The sequence below is a fragment of the Sturnira hondurensis genome, unplaced genomic scaffold, assembly GCF_014824575.4.
Source record: "Sturnira hondurensis isolate 20B ecotype Veracruz unplaced genomic scaffold, ASM1482457v3 Scaffold0005252, whole genome shotgun sequence".
In the NCBI taxonomy this organism is placed as follows: Eukaryota; Metazoa; Chordata; class Mammalia; order Chiroptera; family Phyllostomidae; genus Sturnira; species Sturnira hondurensis.
The window spans coordinates 7,115,646-7,135,238 of NW_028077883.1; the positions used below are offsets into that span (position 1 = coordinate 7,115,646).

The following is a 19,593-nucleotide window of genomic DNA, read 5'->3' on the forward strand; positions in this document are numbered from 1 at the left end:
CTTTTGTCTGCCCCTAGGAAGGAATGCATAGGTTACACTCAGGGAAAGCCTTTTCTATGGTAACAGCAACCTTCCCCAGGGCAACAGGAAGCAGGAAGGAAAAATATTTCTGCAGGTCTGAGGTGGAGTTAAATAGGTGAAGTTTTAGGTAAACAACCAGGCTCCACCAGGCTCTGACTCCCTTGGCCGAGGACCCCCGCTCTGCTGCTCTTTTCCTTCCTTTATTCTAGCAAAGCCCACTCTTAACAATCTGACACAATGTTCTTAAAACGAAAATACTTGATTATAGGTCATTATGTTAGGTATTTACTCACAATAGGAACTATGTGCACAACCACAAGGTATGACATTTAAGACATAAAGACAGGTTAGAGAGAAGAAAACCCTTGGGTAAGCCTTAAATTACACTCCTGTAACTGCCTTCTTAAAAAGCCATAAAGTTAGTCCTATCCAGAGAGATTTATATTTTTTCTATATTTAATTGTGGTTATAAAAACATAAAGTTTATCGTCTTATACTTTTCTAAGTGTACAGTTCCAGAGGGTTAACTATATTCACATCTTTGTGTAATACATCTTCAGAAGTTTTTCATGTTGCAAAACCAAAGCCCTCACCATTAAACCCTCCCCATTTTTCCTTCCTCATAGCCTCTGGCAATCACTCTCCTACCGTTCTGTGAAGTGACTACTTCAGATACCTCTCGTCAGTGAAGTCACACAGTGTTTGTCTTTTTGTGCCTGGCTTATTTCACTTAGCATGATGTACTCAAGTTTCATCCATGTTATAGTATGTGCCATGGTTTCCACTGTATGTGCATATCACATGTGCTTGGGTTCCTCCCACCTCCCAGCTGTTGTGAGTAATGTTACTGTGAATATGAGTGTACAAATAACTCTTCAACGTCCTCCTTTCAATTGTTTTGGGTGTATGCCCAGCAGTGGTATTGCTGGATCATACACTAATCCTGTTTTTTAATATTTTGAGGGAACTCCACACTGTTTTTCCACAGCAAGTGCACTATTTCTCGTTTCCACCAACAGGGCGAATGGCTCCAATTTCTGCACATCCTTGCCAACACTTGTTATTTTTTTTTCATAGTAAGCATTTTAAAGGATGTGAAATACTACCTCATGGTGGCTTTGAAGATTTATATTTTTGATGCAACTTTATTTTTGCACTAGAACATCCATTTCATAAACTTTGCCTATAACTTCATTAATTACCATATCATATACCTGCAAAATATTATAATGCTTGGCAAATGATAATAAAAATGAATCTGAAAACTTAGTGATTTCCTGAGACTCAGAAAAATTAATGATAAATTGGCAGTTGAATGTGTAGCCATGAATCTCCTATTTACTTAATTCCTGGAAGCACACATAGACTTCTGACCTCAATGTTCTGTTATTATTTCTCTATGCTAAAATATGTATTTTTTTGCTACCTAATGTGGATGGGGGCCACCAAATTTTTGTGAAAAACATGCATAGAGCCATGTTATATATTTCTACATGTTAACATTTAACAAACTCTTCATAAGCTACTTGAATGAAAATGAAGAAGAAATTATTTCTGATCAATTAATCATCATACAATACAACTTTCTGAAAAAGCTTTAAGAAAATGTAAAGGCACATAAATCTGACTCAAGAAAAGCACGTTGTGGAAATAGCATAGAAATTTTGAAGTAATTTAATGTTTCACAAAACATTTAATTTTCAATTTAACAAATGTTATTTTGATGGTCTATGTATACTACTTGATCATAATAATATAGTAAAGTTAAGAAGAGCACCAAAATGTAGTTAAAATTAATTCATTTATATGTGTTAAAGTATAATTTTATAAAAACCATGACCGTCATACAGATATAATATTAATGTATGTCAAAGTGTTAATTGAATTCTTTCCAAAAGAAACCAGGAAGCTGTTCAAAGCAATTCAAGGAGCATTTGAGCATTCTGCACACACGAGTGTACACACATGTGTACACTCTAAATATTCACACAGAAATATTTAGATAATCGGATAAGATACAAAGCAGATAATGTCTTACAGGCCAATAAAATTTTTGTCCCATTGGACAGAGACTATTTTCATTTCTATGGAACCCAAGTCTTGTTAAAAGATAAACCAAGGCATATGAAAAATGTTAAGAGTTTATTTGGGCAAAAATTAAAAATTGATTCCAATCAGAAAACACCAGATAGGAAGTGTCTAGTAGCATTTGGGCAACAGCAGCCAAGAAAGGAAACTATTTGCTTGGCTGTAGTTTAAAACCCATTTGGTCGTTCATGATTGGTTGTCCTCAGGTTCTGATTTAGTGACCTTGAAGCATTTACAGACTTAGACTGTGGTCGGCTTACGCAGGCCACTAGGGCATTAGAACCATGTCAGTCTAATGGCCTGCCGGCCTAATGAACCTAACAGTCTATAAGTTAATGTCTGAAAACTTTAATTGATAGTGTACAGTGATAAGGAGGCACTTCTGACATTCGAGTCCCTGGATCAGGAGCGTCTGCATGACCTGAAATTTGTTAGAAATAAAAATTCTCAGGCCCGTGCCAGTTCTAGAGAATCAAAAACTCTGAGTGGGGTTTACATCCAGCCCGTGAGTAAGCCTTTCAGGTGTTTCTAATGCACAGTGAAGGCGGAGAACCATGCTCCCAGATAATCCTTGGGTGGCTGTCCCCCCAGTGTGATGCTGAAGGGACCTGGCATCCAACTTTTCACCTCACTTTCACATGTTGCCTATTTCTTCACAGCATATAATATGTGTGAACAATTTGTACTCTTTTATTTTTTCCCAGATTTTGAAAATGCCTCCCAACCTCACTTCCACATTTAGGCCCATCTTTTGTTTCTTATTCATCAGGCACTTCTCTACATTGAGTCCCAACTATTAAACTTTAAAAATGCTAATGCTATAATATTTTAATAAAATAATATTGGTGCGTATATTTTTATATTGTTTATGGAGAAATTTGAGAGACGTGAGTGTTTGTTAGCCAGCTCACAATGGGACCTACAAAGCTTTATGTTTGCCGCGTTAGATCTTGGAAGAGATCTTGTCTTGTAACGCTGGTAAGGCATTATTTCTTTTGCATAATACATGTTACTGTTTAATGAATTGTTAACATGAATTCCTTTGTTGCACATTCCTAACAAAATTATAGTTCTTTTAAGGTGTGCTGACAGGACTAATTTCTAATCTCGGTTTTTATAACTCATTCTTTCTTTATATAATACTGCCAAACAGTGCTAAGCAGTCTAAGGAAGAGAAACTTCCAGCAGTAACACATTCTATTTCACACTGATTCTTGTGAGTCATCTCAATAATGTGTTGTTTTGAAGGTCAAGCTGGCAAAAAAAAGCAGAGAAGTAATGCATGAAGTTTTAAAGTTCCTAATGGGCACACACACAAATTTCTACGCAACCAGTACACATAAGGCTATTACTGCTTTTAGATTTTCGTACGTTAAATATATTGCTGAAAAATGCAATTAGTTCTCTATGTTACTATGGACACACTAACATTTGTCTGGCAAACTGAAAGAAAATACATTAAATATACTCATTTTTAAAATTTGTTTATTTATTTACTTATTTGAGAGAGAGGAAGGGAGAGAGAGAAAAAAACATCAATTTGTTGTTCCTTTTATTTATGCATTCACTGATTGGTTGCTTCTTCTATATGCCCTGACCAGAGATTGAACCTGAAACCTTGGCATATCAGGACAAAGCTCTAACCAACTGAGCTACCTGGCTAGGGCTAGAAAATACTTATTTTTAAATGCCCCTTTTAAAACTGTACACGCTTATCCTAGAAAATTTAGAAAATGTAATCTAAAAGCAAAAGCGTCATTCAAAATTCCACCTTCCACAATAACCGCAACAAGTATTTTCATCTTCATATGAAATATGTATTTATGTTTTTATCTTATAGAACATACGTGTGTTTCAGATGAGCTAAGGAAATATTTCTCAGAGATACTGAAATAAATTGTATAAACACCAAATAACACTTTGCAATTTAAAAAGTAGTGTATTAAAGATACCCATGTCCAAGAATCTTAGGCAAAGCACAAATTTCAAATATCGGAATGCGTGAAAAATCTGAATTTGCAACCGTGCCAGTACATATGCAGTCCGAGTGAACCTGTTCATGCTGATTTTACCCAGTGGTTCAGTTGCCCATGGCGAAGTGGAGAAAACAAATGTGGCCACCACACCAAGATGACAGATATTATTTGCTTCCATTTGTCAAAGTCACCTTGAAAAATCAAAGTGCTATAAAAAGAGGAACAAATCAATAACAGCACTGGAGACAAAACACAGTAGCATCATCATACAGAAATTTTGAAGAATTTCTATCAAATATACAGTAGACAGCCGGATGGGTTCTAGAAACCTTGGAGAAATGCAAAGCATTGAATCAGCAGAGTTGGTAATGGGACCTGGCCATAGGCCAACTGGTGAGCCAATTCATTAAACAATTGTGCAATAATTGGACAATCCCAGCTTGAATGTTTTCAGCCTGCAAGTGAAATCCTTTTAGAAGAGGGAAACAGGGTGGGAATCCAGACTCATGTAGAATAAACACCCATCATGAGCTCCTTGGCTGAAGTACAGTAAAAAAAAGTCAAATCTGACCTTCAAGTGATCATGAGTGGACGTAAAGGAAAAAAAAACAGGGACATGCAGCTTCAGGCTGAAATGAACTGGACCACAGGGATCCTTTCCTTATCTGACTCTTTCCGGAGGGTCAGTAGGCTGTCGGTCTGCTTCTTATCCAAGGGCCCTTCAGAAAAGTTGCCCTCTATCCCTCACAAGAAGCATTTCTTAAGATTTTTCTTATCACATTTAAGGAAGCCTAAAGTTACTTTTACTCTAGGAGACAGATATCACTAGGAAAGAAAGCTTGAAAATTTGAGGCAGGAGCCCAAAAAACCAGGAATTTCTTTATGAAAAAATTGTATATTTATACTTACATGTTTAAACTTTAGTCACCTTCAAAGTACTCCCCATTTGATGCAATACACCTATCAAGATATTTTTTCCACTACTCAAAATGGTTTTTGAACTCATAGATTTTCATGCCTTTTTGTGCTTCTGCCTTTTTAGTTTCACCTCTTCCACATCCGCAAAACTTTTCCCCTTGAGGACTTTTTCATCGGGGAAATAAAAAGAAGTAGCCTGGGGCAAGATCAGATGAAAGGGAGGGTGGGGCACAGGATCATGCCATTTTTGGTCAAAAACTGCTGAAAACTCAGCACCTTGTGAGAGGGTGCATTATCATGCAATAGGCAAATGCATTGAAAGAGTCTTCAAAAAAAATTCACTGAAGGTGAACACAACCTGTCACAACAACACCAGCTGGGACACTGATACAGATGGGTTCCTGGAACACCCACCTGGTCTGGGAAGCCTGCACTACAAGGGGCCCACCCTCCAGAAGATAATTCCAGTTTTGGGGGGGTTCCCCCTCACAGCCGAGGAACTCCACGACACCTAAACTGAGGAACCAAGTCCTTCATTTATATATATATATATATAAGTATAAAAAAAGAGCAGACATTTTTGAGGAAGACAAATAGCAAGAAGAGACACCAACAGGAATCCACAAATACAGAGGGAAAAAAAGCTAACCTAAATATTTAAAATTCATTTCTTCAAATAGACGTGAAAGGTTACTGTACCCAAAGAATGAAACTATCAAAACAAGAGGATTCTTGGAAATTAAGAGCATAACACTATATTTTTGAAAAAGAGAACTGAGCAATTGCAGACTAATAAAGTGTTTGTAGAACAACCTAATTCCTAAAAGATAATGTAGAGAGTATTTCCAGTCTTAGGCACTAAGCAAAGAGGTAGAAAATACTTCTTTAAATAGTTAAGAAAATATATCATAGATAGTTGTCATTGTTTCTAGCTGGTCAGAAATTTCAAACATTCTTTCAGTATTTGCAAAATTTCCCACCTTATGTGCCAAGGTAGGAGCTAGACACTTGCTTTGCCAGCCTCCCTTATTATTTGAAGGTAAAATTATACTAGTTGAAAATGAATATTGAAACCTCCAATGCAACCTCTACTAAATTATTTTTTTAGCAGGCAGGCACTCAATCCACTGAGCCACACCAGCCAGGGCTAAATTATTATTTTTTAAAAAGAAGTATAATTAGTATGCCTTAAGTGAAATCACAAAATACTCTCACAGGTACAGAGAAGAGATTGGTGGTTAATAAAGGTGAGGGCATGGGGGGGGGCAAGTGGGCAAAATGGGTGGAAGTGATCAAAAGGTACAGACTTCCAGTTATAAAATAAATAACTCGTACGGATGTAACATATACCATGGTGTCTATAGATAATAACACTGCATTGCATACTTAAAACTTTCTAAGAAAGTAAACCTTAAAAGCTGTCATCACAAGTAAAATTGTGTAAGTATGAATGATAATGGGCATTAATTAGATTTATTGTGATCATGTATATAAATATACATACATAATCATTATGCTGTATACCTGAAACTAATATAATGTCAATTTTATCTCAACTTAAAAAATAATTTAAAAAAGAAAAAAAAACACTCTTTAATTCACATCTAGTTTCCTGTGTTTATTCTCAAGTAGGTTCCAAAGAGAAGTGGTGAGTGAACGCTCTCCCAAACCCGACCTTGGGTGTTAGTACTTAGTACCACGGCTCACATCTATGTCTCAGAACTGGGCATTATTTCAGTTTTGGGTGGACAGGGTAATTTGATATGCCAATGTTTTGCTCCTAAATCTAGTAAAACACCATCGCCCTACTGCAATGAATCTTAAGAACTCCAGTCAGTGCTAAAAGTTGGGGGTGATACTCTGGTGACTCAAACTTGTAAAAATGAGCAATACACAGAGTTTTGAAATCAATTGAGGCAAAAGAAAAAAGGATGTTGTAGTATTTTACTAGACATAGTCTAACATCAGGTTGATGTAAGTAAGATATAAATAATGATGGAAACTCTTGGAAAAGAAAGAACATGTTTCAATTATTTTTAGTAAGGAATATTATTTATCATGAATTTTCATGCAAGGCTGTGTCAGGATACTGCATGTAGCTATCTCTTTCTTGGCTTATGACGTGGGCTCCTTGAGAAAAACTAGCCAAAGATACAAGTTATGCAGGTGATAATTAATTTTAATTTGGTGATTTGCTTATGTAAGAACTATAAGACCAGCTATAAAACAGTGATTAATGACTTTCCAGAGTTTCACTTGCTCTCTTTAGAAATTGTCTTGGGTCAAATATCATTCTGTGAATTATTTTGAGTTACCAGGAGGTGGGATTCCTACTGTAATGTGTCAGCTATCTCTAGGGATTATGTGGGAATAGAATAAGGGAGTTTTATAGTGTGCTAAAAGGGTTTCTTTGGAAGTTAATTTGGGAGGGAAGAACCATGTAGACCAGGGCTGTCAAACTCATTTTCACCGGGGGCCACTTCGGCCTCCGGTTGCCTTCAAAGGCCCGCATGCAATTTCAACTCCCTAACAGTTAACGAGTAGCTACATTTATACAGTCCTAAAATTATTTCGGCCCTTTGAAGGCAATCAAGAGGCTGATGTGGCCTCGGTGAAAATGAGTTTGACACCCCTGATTCTAGTCTCTCTTTCTCTTGTGGATCCTTTTGGATTCTCAAACACTAATAAAATAAACATTTAAGAATGTTAGTTTATTCTAGAAAAAACTCAGATGCCAAAAATTAAGAGTCTTTTTCTGCACTGAATGATGTGATAGTGCCTCTTCCCAAATGACTTGGGCACCCATGGTGGACTGGGGTGCTCTGCTGGAGAGTCATTGGGTGCTCTCCTTCAACTTCATTAGGTATCTCAGGTCAGGTCTGCACCCAGCATTATAGGCCCCAACTCACGATCCAGTGTCTGGCACATTAGAAGTCGATGATTATTTAACACACATATACATTTATTCTTTTACTTATCCGTTCATCCATTTCTTCGTCCATCCATCCATTTACTTGTTCACTCATTTAATTAATTATCCATACAGATTTATCTCTATGTATATTCAAAGAAGCCAGAAAAAGAGCAAAGGGTGTAGAATTAGGTAATTACTTAATGTCTGGCACATTAAAGAAAGCAATTGAACACACACATTTATTCATGTATCTAGCCATCCATTCATCTATCTGTCATCTTGCTATCTAGCTATTTATTATTTATTATTTGTCATTTATTATTTATCCATCTAGATTTCCCTCTACCTATATTTGAAGAAGCCAGAAAGGGAATAAAGGGTGGGGGTGGGTATTTAATTTCTCCAGGAAATATTAGATGCTTGGGTAAAAAGCTAGCTATCACATATTTTATAGGTAAGCCCCAAATATCTCCTCCTTCTTGTTGTGCACCTTATTTATGAATTCAAAACCATTCATCTTAGTTTGGATTGCCTTTATTATTCCCTGAATACTGTTGACGTCCCCCCCTTCACCATTAAGCTCTTCTTTCTTCTTGTAATTCTTGATTGATCTGCAATTCATTTGTGTATTTTTTGAGTAAGGATCAAAAGTGATTCACTAATATTTAATTGCTTTTATGTGTTTTTAAAAGTTCTGTATTTTCTCACTTTTGTGTTACTTATTTTGTGTTATGGATATAATTTATTCAAGAACAGTAGCTCAGAACTCCAATCAGTGAAACAAGCCTCTTTCGAGATTGACAAATGAATGCACATTTATGTGTTTTAAGTTAGTATGTGTGGTCCTCATTTTAAACATTTGTTTTTGTTGATGACTGGCATGGACTATACCAGATAAAAGGGGTTCTGGAAGCAATTTCTGCAGCTATAGACTTGTTGATATTCCCTCCGGGAAGTCACTTTTTTTTTCATAAAACTGGTATGGGTTTCAACAAATATTACCATTGCTGTGTACAGTTGAGTTTAATGTTCTGGACTAGCCTTGTCATAGTCTTGAGGCTCAGCAACTTTTATAGCTTAAGTTTTGTTTAATCATGTAACTTATGGGGAGGAGCAGGGGTCAGGATGGGGAGGAGTCTAGGTATAAAAAACAGGAATTAATATGATTTTTCATTTCCTTTCAAGTGATTCAATTCCTACCTTTTACAGCACATTGTGTCAATAAATACCCCACCAGGCAGGCAGCTGATAGGCATTAGACTGTGCACCCCTCCCAGTTTCTGCAGTTCCACCCACCGCACCGCCACGTAAGTCTGTTAACTCTGGTCTGGATGGACCACTATTCAGGGTACCCCACTTCCGGGGAGAGTTTCTGGTTGTGTTTCCATATTAGCCCAGATCCTTGCATTTACTTTCAGTCACATACATATGCTATGTATCCAGTGTTTATGTGACCACCATGTCACGTGAATCCAGCAACTCTTCCAAACTGGCACATCAGTAGGAGTCCCCTTTTTGGGTTTTTTTGTTTTTTATTTGTTGGTGGGGTGGGAATGAGCTGGCTGGGTTTTTTCTTGTTTTATTGGGACCTAATGAATAGGCATTGCTGTCTCAATGGAAGGTGTGCAGCAAAATGGTTCGATTTGTACATGTGGAAGTGATCACCACTATTGAGATCAGGTTTTCTACATGCACCTTATTATTAGACAACTCTGACTAATGTCATTGCTTTGAAAATCTGGTAAGACGTGTGCCTCCCAAACCTCATGTGTCACTTTTTGGATCACTTTCACAGTCACTCTGATGTTAACTGGTATTAAAACACATTACTACCTGACTTCATTTGGTGTAACTTCTTGGCCTCCCTAATGTTTTCATTTTCAATGAATAAATCTCAAGTATTCCAAGGAAAATTGATGATCAATTTTACACAGGTCAATAGAATGTATTGCGTGGCTTTATGTGTTACAGCTTTGCAGCTTTAGTTTTTTATATTACGTCAGTAGTGAGTATTGTGACTTCGTTTTACACAAGTTTTGCAGCTGCAATCATTTAGTCAATTTCCTGGGATATTGTGGGTAATTGATACTGGCTTGTTTGATGAATGTATTCTCTAGTCCACTACCTGCCCTCCATTTCCAAACTCACTCCCAGCTCCACACGCCACACCCCTTCTTCCCATCCCCTACCCCACCCTCTGGACTCTTCCCCTTTCGCACCACCCTCCTCATTCCTCCATATTCCTTCCCCTCCCCCCACCACTCCCTACTGTGTTCACTCCCCCACCCTATCCACTCCCCCACCTCCCAGTTTCCCACCCTGTCCACTCCCTTCCCTCCCCACTCTCCAATCCCAACTCCCCCCGACTCTATTCACTCCCCCACCCTGCTCCCTTGATCATGGTAGACGCTGAAATGATCAGGGCACAATTTGCACTTAACCACTAAATCTTTATTAATTGAATTCATTATAACATCAATGCAGTATTAGTAATTTGAGAGAAATACAGAGTAAAGAGAATACAGCAATAATCATGGGGAAGGGTAGAGATATAGGTAGAAGGCGTAGGGGCAGAGAGAAAAGGAAAAGGAGGGCCACCGATGGGAGCAACGCTTCTCATTCATCATTTTCATTTCTTATTCATCATTTTCATAGAACTTCCATGAATATTCATCACAACTCATCATTATCAATGTCACTTCAGCAACAATTTCTCAAAGAGTATCTATCCACCCTGTAACTCTCTAAAGACTTTGTTCACAATCTTGTTCCCTGGAGTTAATACACCCAGGACAAAGAGCCTCCATTTAGTGATCAATTCAGTCACCTTTTGACTTTATTCAACTAAGGTTTTCATCCATGTTCAAGTTACCCTAAACAGGTTAGTCTCCCTGCAGTTCCCTCCAAGGTTGATTAAAAAATTTAAGAGTAGCAATCACAAGGTAAATGATCATAAGTAAGTATATGCATCTACTTATAGAGATATCTAATATATAATCATGCTGTTTAACTACTCCCTCCCACTAAAGATTACTTAATAATCCCTCCCCCCCTAAAATTACGTATGATTACTATATCCCCTATTACTGATTAAGAAATAAAAAAACCCAACTTCCCACAGACCAATTCAATATCGTTCTACAATCTGAAGCAACAGAGAACTTCCGGTTCCACAAGACGTGCATTCTTCCTTTAGATGACAACCGTAGCATGGTTCCCACCCAGCTTTTCATCTCTGCAGATGGTCTTTCTTCTGCCCCGGTCTTTCCCAGCAGAACTCTCTGTTGCCAATCACGGAATTCAATCTGATGTTAGATGTCTGTGGTGGATGACAACTGGATCAATTCAGGAGTCTAAGAGGTACCTGCAAACTGAAACAGAAATCCAGACTGCACAGTATGGCTGCGCCCCTCCTGTTTTTCCCACCTGCTGGTATACTCTTCTACCTCACGATTTAATCAAACTTATTCTTCATTTTCAAGCACCTAAGACAAATACCTCGTTGCTCAAACTAAATTGACCCTTCAGAGCTATATAGAAACTTCTTCAATATTCTAGCATGATGACCTTAGCTAGTTCTCTCCAAGTCTGCCTAAAAATGGGAGCTCATCACTTCTTCCTTGATTTTTAAATTAACACTGCCAATTTGGGCCAAAAGTCAGTCAATTCCGCCAATTTGTTTCAAAGGGTTGACTATTGGCTCTGTTTAACAGTTCTGATATTGACCGATTTATCTCCTTTATGCTTTTATTCTGCTCCCTTTCTACCTTCTTTAGAGATTTAATTACTTTTCTCTTTCCTTCCTTAGGAATAAAGGCATCTTTTTTGGAATGCCAAGACATTTTAAAGTATCCAATTAACATAAATTTGATCAATAGCAACAAAATACAATCAATTGAGTAAAAGGAAACTTAGTAAAATTCTGATGCTGTAAAACAATAAATTTGAGATGACTTATCCTTCACACCTACATTTATAGATGGCATACAGAGCAAAAGGGCATAGTGCACACTGCCAAACACCTTTCACAAGCTTTACTAATCAGCCATCGGTATCAGGGATCTCATCCGTGGGCTGTGCACCCACACCAGCTCGCTCTCCCTGACCGCTGTCGCCGGCCAGCATCTCCAGACGTGCTTGCAGTGATGGCAAATGTCCGTGCGCACATGCAGCGGCTGCAGACAGCGGCCCATTCCTGGGCCCCCTGCAGCTTGAAGATCAATTGACAACTGTAAGTTTTGACACAACACAACTTGAATTCAAATATATGGAGGATGGACTGGTATCTGAGGTAAACTGAAGTGATGCTTCCAAACAGTCCAGAAGCACAAATGCACCATTTAAAAAATAATCACGTACTCTAAAACGCATGAGTGACTGACACATTTCCTGATTCCATTGAAAAAGAAAAAAAAAAGTTGTTTTGGATTAAATAGCCAATCAGGTATCTTCTCTGAATTTGCATATTTTTGGCGTGACTTCTAAAGGCCTAATTGGTAAAACTGAGCTTAAGTAAAAGAGAAGACTGAAGATGAACAAGATGAACTATTATACAAAACTCCAGTTCTGAGGAGCCTCTCATTCACAGTGTTTGTAAGAGAAGTTCACAGTAAAGAACTATTTTACACTACGTCACTTACCAATTTCAATGAGCTTAACCCTAATGCACTAAGAATTGGGTAGTACTTTGTAGTTCAATGGAAATCATTTTTGAGCAGTCACCACTTTAAAACACTATAAAGGATATCACACTAATCTAGAGCTAAAACATTTAAGTATTTAAACATGCAAGAATAAGGATAAATGATAGTGAATATGTAGAAAGATAATGTTGATTAAAGATGAAACTTCACCGTTAGGCTCCTCTTCCTGAGAGGCAATTTAAAATATACACCATGTTGGTTTCTACTGCTTAAACCGTGCTTTGGCAATCGAGGATTGTGTGTTGAAACACAAGCTCCTTGAAGCCTGCTCCTTTCTCCTCTCCTTTCTCCTTTGTGCGTGGCAGCAAAATGGAGTCTCAGCAACCAGGCAGGAAGGATGACACAAATCCTGCAGTGGGATTAATGGCAGTGGTAAAGAATTAAACAGAAAAGGAGGTTAGACAAACAGTTCAGGGTAAGAGCAGGAGACCAGGTTGAAGGGAGTCAGGCAGTCCCAGATTAACCCAAAGCATCCAGGAGAGACCAGGTGATCTCGCTGGACTGAAGACAACACTTGTGTTGTCTGATGCTTTGAGTCTGAGTCTTTTGAGTTGCCTTCTGAGGCCTTTCATTCATTGGCAGCTGGATTTGAAGCTCACTGAAAAAGTCCATATCCTCAAGACAGTATCCAGTGCCCCGATTTCTCTTCTTCAAAGACACCCCTTCCAGGCATAACAGTGTGGGTGCTAAAATCATTTCCTTTCCTTCAGCATCCTGATGCTACAGTTTAGTGAGGGATCTGGTGATGAAATGCCCAGATGCCTAAGGAGGCAGAGATGTGAGTAGATGCTCCTAAGATTTCCAATGATTGATTTGCTACTTATTAGCTCTCATGATTGACAGGTTTCAGAAACATCTAACACACTTGGAACCACCAACAGTTTCCGGTTACCAGGTCCAACACTTTATGGAGGCCATTGCTGGCATGATGATGGTAAGGTGTTGTGACAAAGCCAGAGTTCTTGGGTACATGTGATTCACACCAGGATGTGAAGGCACGCTCAACACGCAAGAGTCTATCTGAAAGGGTCCTTCCTTCTCAAGCATGAGGTGTATCCGTTGCAGGGATTTTGCCTGCTCCTGAGATCTGGTCGGGCTGCTGCTCCTTGAGAATTAAAAGAACAATGAAAGAGGAGTTTGAAGATGGTGAAGTTTCTAAGGGTGCAGCAAAAAAGATCACGGAAGCCAGTTCACACTGCACCAACTGTGGCTTCCTTAAGGAGTCAGTTCTCCAAAGACGTGATTACTGCAACTGCAAAAAAAGTCATGTTCTCCTCCTCCTCCTCTCCCCCTCCATACAAAAAACAGCATCTCCTGTTTGCATCAGCTTCTCTGTAAATAACAATCCAGGCTTCTAAGATTCACTGGGAAGTACACTTATGAATTTCAGTATGGCAGTTAAGGTGGAAAACTGAGAGATAATGTGTTGGTCAAATTTCTGTTGTTCCCAGAAAATGGTGGAGATATTTTGGGGCTTTTAGGATGTGTGCCAGTCCAGGGTGGCCCCAAGCTGTAGCCATTTCAGAGGACCGCACCTCTGGCTGGCCTGAAGATAGAGTAGCCCAACTGAGCATACTGTCACTGATTGAGAAGCTGCACAGGAACATTTTGAGGGCAGAGATTCTGAAGGACATGACAGTTTTTCACATGGGACTGTAAGACGGCGGCGGGTACTGAGGTACCGGAGGCTGGCGGTACCAATGCGGATTCCAGGTAATCATCACAGGGACATAGAGCGGGCGCCCATGTCCATCTCGCCCCACTGGGTACCAGGCAAATCCAACCGGGTAGGTTGGGTAGGTGCCATACGCAGGGTACGTGGGGTATCCAGGTACCTGAGGTATGCATTCAGTGTACGCTGCCAGGTGAGCTTGGTCATCCAAATTTGGAATTGACAGTCGAGGATACTGATTCTGGATGGTGAAACTGTTGGGAGCTCGGCAGTCGTAAGAAACCTGCAGCTTCCATCCTCTTTTCACTTGCAGTACTTGGGCACCATTAGGTGCGACTGTTGGCGTAATCAGCCCATCTTTCACATGCCTGGCCACGAAATCACGCAGAGCTGCCATTTCAGGCTCGGACAGTGAGTACACATGCCCACTGGGAATACTGTGTGCTCCAGGGATCATTTCTATGTTGGGGTCTACCAGGCGGTGATCTGGGTAGACATTCTCATCCACTGGAGTATACACATTCTGGACATAGTAATACCTCACTGGCTGGTAAACTCTGTATCCGTCAACTGGGTAGTAAAAGGACGGCTGTGCTGGTGGTGGGAGCACTGGTGGAATTGGAGAATACATCCGGCAGTGGTATCGGCAGTATTCTGAATCAAAGGCAATCGACCGAGTGCTCCAGGTGATGTTGGGATCGTGTGTTGCCAGCCAGCGCACCCCCAGGACAACGGGGAAGAATGGAGACTGGGTCACATCAAACGACAGCACTTCTCGGTGTTCTCCCAAGTCGACTACCAGGTCATGGGTTTCGTGGACAACTGGGCCCGATGCTATGGGATGCCCATCAATTGCTTCCACAAGTATTGGCCAGTCCTTGATTCTCAGAGGAATTGCATTCTGGGCAACGTATTCGTGATCAATGAAGTTGCCAGAAGCACCAGAGTCAATCATGGCCCGGACGAACAGGGTGTGTCTGCCCGGAAGATGAATCTGGAGCATCACTTGAAAGTGAGATGAAGCATCATCTGGTGGGGACCTTATTATTTCCGGCCCGGTCGCTGAAGGTCCCTCTACAGCGGGGCCGAGGAGTTTCCCGCCGGCGAAGCCTTCGAGGCCTTGGCAGGACAGTTGTCGGCGTAGTGACCTGCATTTCCGCAGTAGAGGCAGAGGTTCAGCTTTCTGCGTCTTTCTTTTTCTTCCTGGCTCAGGCGCATGCGAGCACCTCCCACAGGCTCGGTGGGGTCCACCTGGTGGTGGTTGGAGATGCGAGGCAGCACCAACGCCCGCGGAGGGGAGCGCGGCTTGCGGGCCGCGGCCGCCCGGGCCAGCCTTCTCTCAATGTGGATGCACTGACCTATCAGCCCGGACAGCGTCTTGGCGACTTCGAGGTGAGAGAGCTCGGCCTGAATGTGGTCACTGAGGCCCTCGTGGTACTGGTCAATCAGCGCCGGCTCATTCCAATCCAGGTCCTGGGCAATCATCTGGAAAGCATTGGAATAGTCAATGACTGACCCCATGCCTTGGCGCAGACGTCTGATCTTGCGTTTGGCAGCCTCTCGCCTCTGGGGGTCTTCAAAGACGTGCTTCATCTCGGTCATGAAGGCAGGGTAGTTGTGCATCAGGTAATGAGCTCGCTCCAGCTTTGCGGATGCCCAGCGGGCAGCACGGCCAGTCATCATGCTTGTCACGAAGCAGACACGGACGCGATCAGCTGAGAAATCTCTGGTGCTCTTTTCCATGAAGACTTGGCACTGGGACATGAAAGGAGCCAGCATGTCTGGGTTGCCGTCGAATTTCTCGGGAAGGTCTTCTTGGCACTCTTCCTCCTCGGGAGGGGGTGGGGCTGCAGCAGCTGCCGCACCATGGAGCTCGAGGTCGTCCTCCTCATCCTGGGGGGTGGGCTCCACTTGCTCGCGAAGGTTTGAGTTCTCCTCTGTGAGCTTCTGCACCTGGTTCTGCAGGTGGTTGTTCTCCTCGGACTGCCTCATGACTTTCTCCCTAAGGTTGTTGATCTCTTCAGAGAGATCCTCCCGCCCACGTTCGGTCAGAGTGGGGATGTACTGGTCTGACTCGCAGCAGTTAGGGGGGGAGGTGGGGTCGTTGGGGGGAGGAGGAGGAGGAGGTGGTGGGCAGTCGGGCCCCAGGGTGAGAGTTGGGGTGGGAGGGGACCTCCCAAGTGTAGCTTCAATCGTGGGGATGGAGGCCTGGATCCTGGCCTCCTCTTCCGCCCTTTCTTCTGTTTGTTTTCAAAAGCTTTTTGTTTCTGTAAATGAGGATAAAAGCATAATTCAACATGTCGAAGCAGCACAATACAAAGATTTTAGCTTTTAAAGTATCTAAAACTCATATTTAAAGTATCTCTTTATGTGCTTATATTAATAAACAAACTCCTAGAGACAAAAATTAAAAACACCCTCTTTTTGATGTCCAAATGTTTACCTCCTCAAAAGTCATCTGTTCATTATGATTGAACAATACCTAACTGTATCAACAGTACACTGCTTAACTCTACTAACTATAAGAGTACTTAGACAATCCAAACAAGTAGTTTGAATCCAGGGAGCCAAATAGGCTTTTAAGGTAAAGATGGCCGCCAAATCAATTACACAAAATAAGGCCAAAAGGCTAATTGTTATCAAAGAAGTTATCTGAATAACAGATAATATTCCAGCCAATAAGAGAGGAACCCCCCCCCCAAAAAAAAATGCCAAAAACCCCACAGGACTGTCTAAATTACTTTTCTGACCATAATTTGACTTCCCAAAGAGAATTCTCTATGGGCCAGAAATGGCCCTGACCAGCAACATGGGCGGACCAAAGTTCCTCCTTTTCCTGGAGGCCATCAACAAAAAGTAGTTGCTGTCTCCTAGGAGAAGCCGGGCTATATACAAAGCCAGACCCTGGAAGAAGCCCAATAACAGTGCATTTCAAACTTATAGTAAGGTTTAATTAAATGATGCAGGTAAAACAGATAGTGAGTTTTCAATAACTGTGGACTGTTATTAATAGCTATTAATAAAAAAACAGAAAAAAACTTCATGTGTAAAGAGATTAGGATTGAAACAGGGATGGGCTGCAACTATGGCAATCTGGGTACGTATTTCCCACCAAAAGATATTTTAATACTGTGTTGGTCAAACAAATCCAGGGTCTCATTTGACCTGTAGGTCACCAATGTGCAATCCCTGCTTTACAAACAAGATTTGTCAGTGCAGCCCCACCCCAAAGTTTGTAGTTTGTAACTTACAGTGGAATGAGGCTGAACTCCTGGAGGTGAGTAATGTGGGGGTGTGGGTAGTGGAGAGAAGAGATTAAGAGACCTAATTTGTGAATAGTGATAATAAGTCACGTACAATAAATCCGCACACAGTGCCTATATACCTCCTGAATACAGGGTTAAATGTTTTTAGAATAATTTATTTGAACTTTTCAATAATTTTTTAATGAGCATCAAATTCTCCTTTTTGGAAAACTCTAGGAAAATGCTCAAAAGTTTAGAAACAACATGAATAAAGCAGGCAGACTGCCTATTTGCTCAATTTAAATTTGGCAGGCCTGTTCTTCTCTGACCCATAAAGGTAAAAATGGATACCAAATTATTTACATAAAATAAAACAAAAAAGAGATAAATATGTATTCTTTAGAGAAGTTAGGTAGAAAATAGCTACCATTTCAAATAATACGAGGGTAGAAATTTTAAAAAAAGGTGGCGCTAATCAAATATACCTGTGACTTTAGCTCTGTCCCTGGCTATAGAGAAATACCCCTCCCTCCTTTCTCCCTAAGACTGCCCCTAATACTTCAGGACCCTCCCTTGCCCCAGTTCCTGCACCCACAGCTATGTTCCTTATTCCCTGTGGTATTGGTGTGGCCTCTCCAAGGAGTGGCTGTACAGAAAGCAGATCCTTTATGGATAGATTTACCGTGTCATCTTAAATACTTTAACCTTCCTACTTAAAGTACTGATTGGCCAGTACTTTCATAAATTAGGTTACAAAAACAATGAATCATTGACATTCAAGATAAACTATTCAAGTTTAGGAATTAGAAGATACAATTAACACAACAATTTGACATTTAGTTTTATTTCCAACTCCTTAGAAACAACTTTATTGGAGACACCTAGAATATAAGACCACAATATAATTCAATATTTATTTATTAAATGTAATGAATAAAGAATGTTACTGTCTCATTAAAATCCTAATAAGCACAGGTCACGTGACTCAGATGCCATTCCTGTCATTCAAACATCAATACTTTCAAAATACAGAAGACTTCTGAAACGGCCTGGAATGGCCTGACCAAGGTCAAGAAGGTTAACCTACATGTCAATCACGGTCAGTGGGGTGGTATTTATTCAGGCCCAGGTCTGATTGTTTTAATCATCTGCAAAACACAATGACAGGTTAGAAGTAACAACACATCAAGAAATTAGCAAATAATCACTAAATTGTTTAGGGAAACAGAATATCAATAAGGGTTTAAAATTTAAATGCTTTTGGTAGACAGGAAAGTAATATAAAACAAAAGAGACTTAAGTTTAGACAACTAAGTTTAGACTTAAGTTTATGCAACACAGGAATGTATGTCCCCCTCTCAAAATACATTCAATTCTTTTAATTCTTTAAAAATTTCTTAATCCAGTGCTAGACAAACAAATTCAGGGTCTCATTTGGCCTGCAAGGTCACCAGTTTGAGACCCCCGCCCTTTAATGACATCAGGCCTCAGGTTCCCACCTCAAGGAAATGTAATTTTGGAGTGGGACTCCTAAGTTCTAAAAGAGATAAATGTCTAGCACACGGTACTTTAACCATTAAAAGTGCTGGGTAGTGGGCAGGCTGGTTAACTATTAATGTAAAGCAGTTTTGAAACATATTTAACAGCAACTGGAGCGCAGGTTATTAAGGGAACAGGAGCATTGTGACTGGATTTGAAATTACAGAACTATAGATCCTTAAATACCCCCTTAATAGAGGCTGGATTGGGGAGGTGGGGGTCAAGAGGCCCCTTCCCTAAAACCTGTAAGGACACCCAGCATAAAGCCAAATCACACCATTTTTATATGTTGGAAAAGAGTTCAGTGTTAGTCTATTTAAGAATTAAATACATACATTTACTTAATCTTTGACTGATCAGGATGACCTCTAAAAATGTCTATTCCCCAAACACACCAAAGAGCTATAGTAGCTAAAAACCACTATACATTAAACGTTCCATTAGAAAATGACATTTCATTAGGCAATTCTTAATTGTTTTACATTTTTAAATGTTAAAAATTTTTTAGTATATGCAC

The 19,593-nt window shown here is 40.2% G+C and overlaps 1 protein-coding gene across 1 annotated transcript; it reads right to left on the bottom strand.

The window, feature by feature from the left end:
* Positions 1-10,346: 10,346 nt before the first annotated feature.
* Positions 10,347-16,555, bottom strand: PEG10 (paternally expressed 10). The gene is given in 2 exon segments (XM_037046460.1): positions 10,347-15,393; positions 15,396-16,555. Coding segments are annotated over 2 exon segments (2,019 nt in total). The 5' UTR covers positions 16,285-16,555; the 3' UTR covers positions 10,347-14,263.
* Between the last annotated feature and the right edge of the window lie 3,038 nt (positions 16,556-19,593).